Genomic DNA, 11,661 nt, shown 5'->3' with positions numbered 1-11,661 from the left:
CATTATTTCTCTGCAGGCTAGACTTGAACCCACCTGCAGGGGTGGGAGCCACTAACCCCAGGAAACTTGCCTGAAAATAAATCCAAGAGAGCTCTTCCAAATGTCTTGCTGAAATGTGTGCAAAATTATTGCTGGTTTTTACTGTATGTTGCAGTATTGTACTGTTGCCTTTTTTACTTTGAAGATCCATTTTATGGCATGGCAGTCACATTTATGTTTAGACTGGAACTCTCTCACAGATAGGGAATTAAACTTCAGCTGTTAGGAGGTGCCTTGTCACAAGCCCACCAAATGTCTTCTCAGCCCTGCTGAAATGTCTCCTGCAAAAGGGAATGGATGTATAGTATATTATGTCCTCTTTCTCTGCATTGAGCACTTCTGAGCAACATCTCACTAAAGCAAGCTTGAAAAGCAGCAAGTGCTTGGACAGCTTCCTCTTTCTCATTCTAGCAGGAGCCACATTCAACCCATGAATGATATTTATGTAAAAGACATTAAGGATTTTTGGTTAAATATCTGTTTGGTCGAGACTGTGCCCTGGTTATCTGAGTAGCTCCACTGGACATCACTGTTTGCACAAACTAGTCTGAGGGTAAATTAATCAGTTTTCTGCCAAAGCACTGACCTCCTGCGATTGATTGACCTGGCGAGCAGCCCTTAGCTGACAGCAGGCCATAAAAAAGGGACTTGTGAGCAAAGGAGTGTCATTAGACTCTGAACCTCTTGGAGCCATGAGGGCAATACTGTTGGCAGTGGTTTACATCCCGCTCATCATGGCTGTGGAACGGTAAGAAAACTCCTCTGCCTTCACTGGCACACATCTCAGCTGGCTTCATGAGTGACCTGTGCTTGTTGCTACTTGAGGTCTCAAAAAAGAAACATTTTTTTTAAATAGGTGGAGTATATGACAGTTCTAGAAAGGACAATCAGGTTTTTTTTTGTGTGTTTATTTTATTTGCATAGAATCCCTTTGATTCGATTCAAATCTATCAAGAAACAGCTGAAGGAAAAGGGAGAATTAGAGGAATTTTGGAGGAATCACCACCCTGATGTTTTTGCCCGGAGGTATCTGCATTGTTTCCCTGCAGATATTGCTTTATCAGTAGGAACTGCTTCAGAAAGGCTGTATGATTACATGAATGTAAGTACAGTTTTGGTAATGCAATCGTTAGGATTCAAGATTCTACTGGAGGCAGGGTTCTTTTCCCAGCACATTTCAAATCTAGTCTGTCAATGAAATTATAGAGCTTGTGGTGTCTTGTTGCTTTATGCTATAAATATGAGGTCATAAAAAACCAGGTTGCAGTCTGTAAAATAAAGCATGTCTAGATCGAGGATAGCATGGGACCTGAGTAGAAAGCTGATGTAGAGTAGCAGTGGTAGTCCTGTGACAAGTTTTACTTTTGTACAGATCTGTAGTGGAGTTGGTTGGGTCCCCAAAGAAATATGGGAGGTTTGCCTGTATCAGTCTTGGCAAACTACAGGGTTTTTCACAGCAGAATCTGATTGCTTCATTTAGTCATGTTCTATTTACCAGACTCTTGGATGCTGCTGTCTTATAAAAAAATCCCCCAAATCTCATTTATTTGATCAGGTGGAATCAAAAATCAGTGATGATAAAGACTTAAGTAGAGTTTTTTATTTTTCTGCTTTTATCTCTGGAGTTTAATATGTATTAAATATTGGAGACTGACCTTGGAGGATTTACCATCTAAACTGAAAAAGGAAAAAATGTTAATTTCTCTGGATATCAGACAGGCAAGTCAGCAGGTCTACCATTTTGTAAGCTGTCTTTCCTGGTTTTAGAATTTTGTCCATTTGGATGGTCTCTGTTTTCTGTTTTATTTGGTTTTTCTGCTATGCTTATCTGAAGGGAAACTAAGCTGCAGAAATGTTGTGAAGTCTTCACCTGAACAGGGAATGGAATCGAAGGGAAGGCCAAATTCATTCAGCAAGAACTTACTGACACTTAAAGGCCATAAAGAATAAAGAAATAAGTATGTGAAGAACAACAAAGGACACTGAAACACTTCAACCTGCTCTAAAGCTTATTTCAAAGAGGGATAAATGAAAATCTCAAAACAACAAAGCAAATCCCACTTCCCCAGCATATTCAGGTAGCACCAGGAATGGTTTTATTGCAGTGTGTATGTGGGGTTTCTGGTTGTATGTGTTTTGTTTTTGTTTTTTTTTTTTTTTTTTTGATGAACATCACTTAGGTTTGTTTAATGCAGGAAGAAATAGAATCCTACTGTATAGTTGGATACTCTCTTAAATGGCATGCTTGCTTGCCCTTTCAAGATTGTGTCATTCAGACTGCTTATTCTGGGGTCAGAAACATCAGTTTATTAATTAACAACTGTGCACTTGAAGGTACATATTCAAATACTTGTATTACTGAAAAATGTTTGGCACTAGCTATTGCTTTTCTATCTGTGGTTGAATTCCAGAAATACCTCTTCCTAAAAATAGGTCTCTTAATGCTGAAGTGCTCTTCCAGGGCCAGATAGGAGCACTCAGACACTTGTATTCGGGATGTGGATAAGCACTTTACTCCAGCATTCACGTGTTCACAGATTATCTCAGTCTCAATTGGTATCCAGGGATGGTCAGTGGTTTCTTCATCTGCTGGCTGAACTTTGTCCAGTACATCAGGCACAGTTTGTGCAGCACAATAGTTTTTGACTTGCTACAGTAGTTGCTAATTACAAGGAAAAAGGACAGCCACATAAGACAGTGTTTGTGCCCCTGTTCAGAACCCTCTGAAGCTGGCAGAGGCAGGCCGTTCTGATTTGCAACACTATTTTCTTATTGACATCAGTAAGGAACAGCCTGAAAGTCTGTGTGGTCATGTGAGAGTTTCGTCTTGAGGGTGACCTTGCCACCTCTGAAGCCAGTGCAAGAGGGTTTGCTGACTCCATAGGGAACCCAGCTGAATATTTGCTTAAAAGGCTTTACAAATGCCACACATTTTTCATTCAGCTGCAGTAAAACCTGCTGCTCAAAGCCACTTTGTAGACATCGTATGATTATTCCTCTACATTTCTGTCTACTGATGAGGATCTTACTCTTCTAGTACACTAATTATGATTGACTTCCAGTCCTTAGAATCTGCTTTAAACCCAGAGAAGAGTAATAAACATAATCCTATTCATACTGGCCCTATCACTAACCCTAAGCATCCTCTTAACTGCACTAAACTTTTGACTCACCCAAATAACACCCGACTCAGAAAAACTATCCCCATACGAATGCGGATTTGACCCCCTAGGATCTGCCAGGATTTTGTCGCAGTCTGAGGGGATGCCTAGTGGTTGTTTGATCCTGTTTCGTGGAAGAAGGTGAGATAGACGAGTGTGAGGCCTACGATGACGAATGGGAGGAGGAAGCAAAGGGCAAAGAATTGAGTTAGTGTGGGGTTATCAACAGAGAATCCACCTCAGGCTCATTTAACTAGTGTTTGTCCAATGTAGGAGATTGCTGAGAATAGGTTTGTCATTACTGTAGCTCCTCAGAATGACATTTGGCATCAGGGTGGGACATATCCTATGAAGGTGGTTGCTGTGAGGGCTAAGAGGAGAATGACTCCATCACGCTCCAGACACGCTCCGTGTGGCTGCCTTCCCGTTTAAATGGAATTGCACAGAAGACCCTGAGGGAGCGCTGTGGGATGCTCCCGATCCTGGCTCTTCCCCAGAGCAGCCGGCGGGAGGCTGCGGGGGCTGAGGGCCTCATTCCTCCCGCAGGCTCAGTACTACGGGGTGGTGAGCGTGGGGACACCGCCACAGAGCTTCACCGTCGTCTTCGACACCGGCTCCTCCAACTTCTGGGTCCCGTCCGCCTACTGCATCAGCGAGGCCTGCCGTAAGAAATGGTGCTCTCCCTGGCCCCTCTCTTGGCTTGACTGCAGAGACCTTGCCCAGTTCTCCTTTCCCAAATGCTTGCCTGCAGCAGGGATCTGCAAGGGGAGGGTTTGGAGCATCCCTCAGGGCTGCTCTCCTCTTCCCAGTTTGCTGCTCTGTCCCTCACGGCAGCCAGGGCAGGCACTGGCTGCAACTGCCCAGAGTTCCTCTGCACCTACCATGAGGTAAAAGGTGTGAAAATAGACCTGAGAAACCTGCCAACAAAGGTGGAAATGCCCATTTCTGTTTTAATTTTTCTCTAAAATGCAAAATTATCTCTCAGGTACAGAAAAACTGGTATGTCTGCAGGGGAACTGATGTGCCTGCAGTACTTCTTCAGCACTTTTCTCTTGAGAGAAGCAAAAATCTCGTTCTCCTACATCTCATCTTGTTCTGCATTGGGGAGTGGGTCGGTTGCCAGGACCTCCCCTCAGTGTAGAGGTGTCATTTTTTTTTTGTGTAGGGGTACACCAGAAATTTAAGTCATTCAAGTCAGATTCATATGAGCATGGAGGGGAAGCCTTCTCCCTGCAGTACGGCTCAGGACAGCTTCTGGGCATTGCTGGCAGAGACACACTGCAGGTGAGTGTCCACCAAAAATGGCTGTCAGTCTCCAGATCAGCTGTTTGCAGGGCACTTCAGTTTCCTTGCCCTGGAAAACCTTCCCTGGTTTAGGAAAGGGCAGGGTGAGGTCCCACCGAGCTGAGACGTGGGTTCTGCTTCAGCTTTGGGCTACCAACACAAATGCATCACATTTTATTTTTCATTTCTACTTGTCTTCTTGGATCCTCTTCTGGGCTAATGAAGAAGCAGCCACATAATTAAGGCATTCTAAGGAATCATTGCTGCCTACCTGCCAAATGGGCATGTGCTATGTTGATGCAAGCCACACAAAGATAGCCAGGGTTTATAAACTGAATGAGTGCATTGATATGGATCAGAAATATGGCTAATTTCTTGTTATTGGTGGTGTCATTACTGTCAGTTGTGGTTGTTTTTTGCCTGGTTGATGGTTTTCTCTTTTTTTTTACCAAACAGATAAGTAACATCTCCATCAAGGGACAGGACTTTGGCGAGTCAGTGTTCGAGCCAGGAACAACTTTTGTCCTAGCCCACTTTGATGGTGTACTGGGCTTAGGCTACCCCTCCTTAGCAGTGGGCAACGCTCTGCCTGTATTTGACAGCATCATGAACCAGCAGCTGGTAGAGGAGCCAGTCTTCTCTTTCTATCTGAAAAGGTCTGTCTTTAAAATAACACTGCTAAAATGAAGTAAATCTATTTTAACTGTTGATAGAAACAACTGTGCATCTGTATAAAGCTTCAACCCTAGAAAGACATTCCCCCCATTTTTTTTATTCTTTATGTTGTTTCTATGTTTTCCATTTGACATTGAAGATTATAGCATGAAAAGAAAAAAAATGTTATGGAGAGGACCATGACTTTTTGGACAGAGATTTATTTTTGTTGGAGCAGGTCATAAATAAAAGTTCCCAGCTCAGACTCACCATGTCAGTTGCCAGAGGTTTCCCTCTGGCCCATGCAGATGAGGAGAAGTGCTGTGCTACATGCAAATAGCCACATTTCAGAAAAATCTGTTCCCTAATCTGGACCCAGCTGCAACTCCACCTATTTCTTTAGTGTTTCCTCTGAGCTGAGAGCAGCAACTGGCTCAGCTTGCTCCCCATGCCTACCTTGGTATACACATTAAGTCTTCTCAGAGATTTGGAGGGTATGAGTTGGAAAACATACAGTGATAATTTAGTAGTAATCCCTTTCAGCCATCCCTCTCTGAATTAAGAAAGGGCTGTGATTTGACTTTTGCTTTTTAAGTGTGATCTCATTGTGCATACTGGCACACTCCCACGCCTGTGTTAACCTGTTTTCTGCTTTCAGAGGAGATGACACCGAGAACGGCGGTGAGTTGATTCTGGGGGGAATAGACCATTCTCTCTACAAAGGTTCAATCCACTGGGTCCCAGTCACTGAGAAAAGCTACTGGCAAATACACATGAACAAGTATGTGTGTATGTATGTATGTGTATGTATGTATGTATGTATGTATGTATGTATGTATGTATGTATGTATAAAAAACCTGGTGAAATTCACCTCCCTAGCTAAACCCCCAGAGACAGAAACACCTGGTGGCACAGGAGCAGGAGGGCTCAGCTGCAGTGTTCTAGCCCCTCAAAGAGGGGTTCCCCAGGATGAGATTGGGGTTTGTTAGTTCTGCTGTGACCTGGGTGGCTGGTATCTGGGAGAGCATGTTAGTATGTTTTAATATGATACACCAGTGGTCAAGATGAGTCTTGGTGGACTGTTCAGTTAAGAGGTTAAGGCACCCAGGAATAGAATCCAGCTCTGGGTCCTGCTTTCATCTGTCCTGCTAACTTTGGTCAAAGTAGCCAGTGTTCCTTTGTCCCACCTCTAGCACTCTGCCTAAATTGATGAGAACACATACCTGGGGGTGAGGACAAATTCATCAGCAGGAAGCACATGGTTAGAGTTGTAGGAGTCTCAAGAGAGAAAAGTGGGTCCACAGACATCCTTGTCTTTACAAAGCTTGGCAGCTAGTTTTAATCATAGAAACACAGAATCATTAGGATTGGAAAAGATCTTTAGGATCATTGAGTACAACTGTCAATCCAGCACCACTACCAAGTGCATCACTAAACCATGTCCTCCAGAGTCACATTCACACATCTTTTGAAAGCTTCCAAGGATGGTGACCCTACCACTTCCCTGGGCAGCCAGTTCCAACACTTCACAATGCTTTCTGTGAAGAAATTTTTCCTAATATCAAATCTAAATCTACTGTGGTGCAACTTGAGGCCATTTCCTCTTGTCCTGTCACTTGCTGTCTGGGATTAACTTCAGTCATACTCTGATACTTTAGCTAGCAATAATACAGTGTTTCAGTCACAGTGTATATGTCATTTGCTTGAATCTGCTTTTTTTTCTTTTTTCATTTGCAGTATAAAGATCCAGGGCCGGGTGGCATTTTGCTCCCACGGCTGCGAGGCCATCGTTGACTCGGGCACTTCTCTTATCACCGGCCCCTCTGCACAAATCAGGCGATTGCAGGCATATATTGGGGCAAGCCCATCAAATACTGGAGAGGTAAAAACTGTGCAGCAGAAAACAGCTAGAGAGGAAGAGAAACTGGTACATGATGCAAAGGGTTGAAAAATAACAGAAATGATGGCTTGGACAGGTGCCAGTGAAGGCCTTGTTTCCAGGACAGCACTGAGCTCTGAGCCAAGCTGCTTTTGACCTGTATGCCTTGTCCCAGTCCTTTTCCTAAATGTTGACTTTATCTTCTATACTGGTGTGTAAGGAAATAATGGGAACTGAGGAATGGATCTGTACTCGGCATGAGAGATGATTTTCTTTTGGAAGCTCGGAGTCTTTTTGAGGTCCCAGCTCTAGCTGTTGGCTCTCCCAAGCTAGGAGGGATTTGGTGCTGATGGCCAGCCATGTCAGGAATGGTACTTTAATGACAGCCCCACAGTGGCTTCACTGACAGGGCCCCTCACTGTCAGCAGTTGGTGTCATGCCAGAGCTCCTGGGAGGGATGCACATCAGTGTCACTCACAATGCTGGCTCCTTGCAGGGTACAGGACAAGGCTTGCTGGATCTTACTCTTCCTCCTGAACCTTACCCCACTGACCCTTTCCTGGTTTTCCTTTCTTCCCTGCTGCTGCCTCCTGCATCTCCCTTGCTGACACTCCTCCTCACTCCTTCCTGTCCTGCCTTCAGGGAAAGAGCAGTTTATTTTACACCCAGTTTATTTTACCATCCCTATTGCTGGCCCTTGGCTGACTCCCACAGGTCACCAGCACATTGCCACAGCTCCAGTGCTCAAGCAAAACCGAGTTTTTGTTAACTTTGTTAACAAACCCTGTGTGGCTTTTGTTAACTTTGCATTTCACAGAATATTCTGAATTGGAAGAGACCCACAAGGATCATCAAGTCCATCTCTCAGGAATGGCCTGTACAGGAATGCAACCCATGGCCTTGATGTTATTAGCACCATGTTCAAACCAACTGAGCTAATCTCAGTTTGTCTTGATCCTGACCCAAAGCCACTCTTGGAAGAAAATTAAGAGTATTGCAAGTGCCCAGTGCACTGGACAAAGGGCAGACTAAAGTGGACTCTTAATTCACTTTCATTTTTAAGAGGAGGACTTGCAGTGACCTCTGTGTAGCTCCTGAGGCTCCTGTTTCTTTCTCAATCAAACCTTTAATCTTGATTTTGTTCAACTTTTTAGATACATGCCAAAGAGTATGCTGTGATAACAAGTTGATTTTATAATGGCTCATGCTAACACAGATAAAATATGTATTTCCAATGTACTTATACTGGCCTAATACAAACAAGGAATGGGTCATTGCTGTGTAGGTTCATATATACACCAGTGCTGACCTGAGGACATTCATCTGGTATCTCAGATTTCACAAAAATCATCCTAAAAATAGGAGTTTCTGTGACAGATTTTTAGCAATCGCAGACAGACTGCACATATTTACTCAAATTTATCCCAGTAAAAGCGAGTGTATCCATCCTGGGTTTTACCAGAACTTCTATCTCTTTTCAGCAAGGATTGATTTGTTCTGGATGTACTATTCTGTAATAGCTATGTAAAAGAATTATGTCTTGCTTCTTGTATCCTACAAATCATTTTACTGGCTTTTTGTACCCTTGTCCCATGATTTGTTTTGTTCTAATGGTATAACAGTTGGTAAGTGTGCACAAGATGTAGGGTTATGTTTTCATAAAATAGATTGAAAAACAGCAAAAAGCAGGTTTTTCCTTCTAGGAAGCCTCTAAAAAATGACTTAAAACACTACATTTTACAGCAAAGGTTCCTCTGGGACTTGGAGCATTCTATAGTTCTGTTTCTGACACCAGTTTTTTCATGAAATAACTAGAAAGGCCAGGAAATTATCTTCTTTGTTACTGTAACTGAATATGTTATTTATGTACATTAATGATTGTGCCAGTGTTTTGTCCTTCTACTCTTTAAATCCACTCCAGGGCAAAGTATAAGCACAAAGTGCTGTGTTCCTCACTAGCTTTTTTTCCCCCTAAAGTGATGGTATGTGGGAGGACCTGGGGTGAACTGCAGCCATAGGGTGCTCCCTCTGTGGCTTGAGCAGCTCCCTCTGTCCTGTCAAGGCCAGGGCATTGGAGAACTTTTGCTCAGCAGACCTTGCTGATGTAGGCTGGCTGGGGCTCACATGCTTAGTTTTGCCTTTGAGTTGCACAGGGAGGATATCAGAGCCCCTTCACCTCCTTTCTCTTGGGACTTGCAAGGATTTTCATCGGCCCAGAGTCCCTAGGGTGCATTGGTCTGGGCTGCTGGGCTGGTTTGACTGAGTACACGAAAGCGGGAGGGCACTGTTAGGCTGTCAGCCAGCCTGATGCTGTTTCTCTGTAGTAAATTCACTATTACCTACTCTAAAAGCCTTGAATCCAAGAGCAATACTTGAAGAAAGAAAGCAATCCCATCTCAGTCAGTGCATTGTTTCCAGTTTCTTGTAGACTGCAGAAGACTGTCGAGCTTGCCACACATAAGCTTCACGATCGGACACCGCGAGTACAGGCTGGCAGCAGAGCATTACATCATAAAGGTGAGTGTCAGCAGCAGCCTGCTCCTCACTCCCTGAGCTGGGCATGGAGCAGGCTGCTGCAGGCACATGTGCTTTCCCTTCCAGGAGTCTATTGATGACCAAACCTTCTGCATGAGTGGCTTTCAGTCTCTCGACATCCCCACTCGCACAGGCTCGCTCTGGATTTTAGGAGATGTCTTCATGTCTGCATTTTACTGTGTTTTTGACCGTGGGAATGACAGAGTGGGATTTGCAAAAGCTATTCACAGAAAGGATTACTACTGAGCTGTAATAGCATTTATTCTGTCTTAATGTAACGATCTTCAACACATGTGTGAAGAAGAGCTTCTACTGCAACTCTGGACCTAAATGCACATTGTGTTGTTCCTCTCTAAGTTTTAAGGACTTTGCAGTGATCCTTGTCCCAGACGATATAGTTTGGTTAAATATCTATATATGTTTACATCAGTGAAACAATTTTTCCTGAGTAACTCATGGACACTACAGCCCTCAGGATAAAGCAGCAGAGCCAGTCAGCACTCAGGTTTGCAAAAGATCAGGAAGAATAGAAATGCTGAACTGTGCCAGGCTGAAAAGACAGTAGCTGTGTGTGGGGAAAACTAATCCTAATCATGCCTGGTCTGGCTATCTTTTTTTTCTTCTGGTGCACTAGTTTCCACCTAATTTCCTACAGCTTTCCTTTCCATCAGTATTTTCCATGGTTTGGGTTTTGTTCAACTTTATTTCCTGAGTGCCATGGAAATTCTCTTTAAATTAGCTTGCTCCAACCAGCTTATATAAAAGGGAATTTGACTGATGCCTGTGTGGCATCACCACTAATTTCAGCTACTGTTCCTTGCACAATTTCCTGCTCCTTATGCCACCTCTCAGACCCGCTTTTTCCCTGGGATTCATAATACCTTGATAATTCTTTTTTTGGTCTCAGCATTTGATGTCTGTGCCTGAGGTCAGATGCTGCATTTAGTGCCTGACTCCTCTCCCCCTGGGCAGTGTGAGCAGCTGGAGCAGCATCCATTCACATTAGAAACCCAGAATGCAGCCCGTGCAAAGGGATACCAGTGTTCCTCCCCCTCAGATGAGTTATGGGACCTGCTCACCAGCACTACACATCTACTTGCCCATTGCTCAGCCACTTCTTGTCAGCAGTGGCAGGAGTTTCAGATGGAACAGCCACAGGTAGCTGTGCTGATTTGGCAAAAGAGTCACCTAAATTCTACCGATTGGGTTATTTGTTTGGATTGCTAAAGCTGATACTGCCCCCATACATATGAATAAAACTTTACCAAACAAAATCTGCTTTACCTTAGTGCTGTTTCAGTTTCATTTAATGTTTCTTTACAGTGGTTCCAGTGTTGGGAGGAAGGGGAGTTGAGGGTGGAACAAGAATTGAAAATTCAGGTTGCTCTCTGTCCTGGAGGGTAAAAAGTGTGTTGGCATGTTGGGGCTGCTTGTATCTTCCTAAAGCCTGCAAATGTCTGCAGTCCCAGCCATGGGCATGGGCACCTTCCCAGCAGGGCAGAGCCATGGGCAGGTGGAGACTGGCCCCATGGTGGGCCCTGGAACAGAGGTTGGTGGCCCCCAGGCACTTTCTGCTGCTGTCTGTCTGTCTGGATGTGCCTGGCACAGACCAAAGGCAATATCCATTGTTGGCCTTGGTGGAATCACAGCCCCTAGATTTTAAGTTTTCAGTTGTAAGACTCAATAAGGATTACAAAAACAGGACGGTTTTCCTGCAGGTATCTCTAAATACTGATCTTGCCTTCCAATATGAAATAATCTTTCTCCCTGGTGCCTGTTTCCATGACTCTCTATTTGCAGCCACATTGTGTTACACATTTGGCATCCAGGCTATCAACCTCTAGCAAAAGAGACTCTGCTGCCAGCTGCCTCTTTCTGCAGATGAGACTGAGCTGTGTGAAGTTACTCTGTATTTCAGGCCAATCTTGTCTTGATTCCCCTTTGTCCATGTCACTCTTAAACAGTGGATTGACCATGAGCTAACTTATTTGTCTAGAAAAAGTCATTTGTTTGGTCATGAGCCAAGACAAACAAACATCTATAAAGCCCCATCCCCCATTTAACAGCAGCAGGGTATTTTTGTTTTCTCTACTACGCAGCATACTTAA

General features: G+C 44.0%; 1 protein-coding gene across 1 annotated transcript; it reads left to right on the top strand.

Moving 5' to 3' along the window:
- The first annotated feature begins 719 nt into the window (after window positions 1-719).
- On the top strand, window positions 720-10,701 carry LOC131557980 (cathepsin E-like). Its single transcript, XM_058805510.1, has 9 exons — window positions 720-787; window positions 964-1,141; window positions 3,747-3,864; window positions 4,366-4,484; window positions 4,941-5,140; window positions 5,797-5,919; window positions 6,877-7,021; window positions 9,437-9,535; window positions 9,620-10,701. Exons 1-9 carry the CDS (start codon window positions 732-734, stop codon window positions 9,797-9,799), a joined length of 1,218 nt encoding a protein of 405 aa, XP_058661493.1. The 5' UTR covers window positions 720-731; the 3' UTR covers window positions 9,800-10,701.
- The last annotated feature ends 960 nt before the right edge of the window (window positions 10,702-11,661 follow it).

Source organism: Ammospiza caudacuta, chromosome 5 (assembly GCF_027887145.1).
Source record: "Ammospiza caudacuta isolate bAmmCau1 chromosome 5, bAmmCau1.pri, whole genome shotgun sequence".
NCBI classification, from domain to species: domain Eukaryota; kingdom Metazoa; phylum Chordata; class Aves; order Passeriformes; family Passerellidae; genus Ammospiza; species Ammospiza caudacuta.
This window is presented reverse-complemented; position numbering and strand designations above follow the sequence as displayed.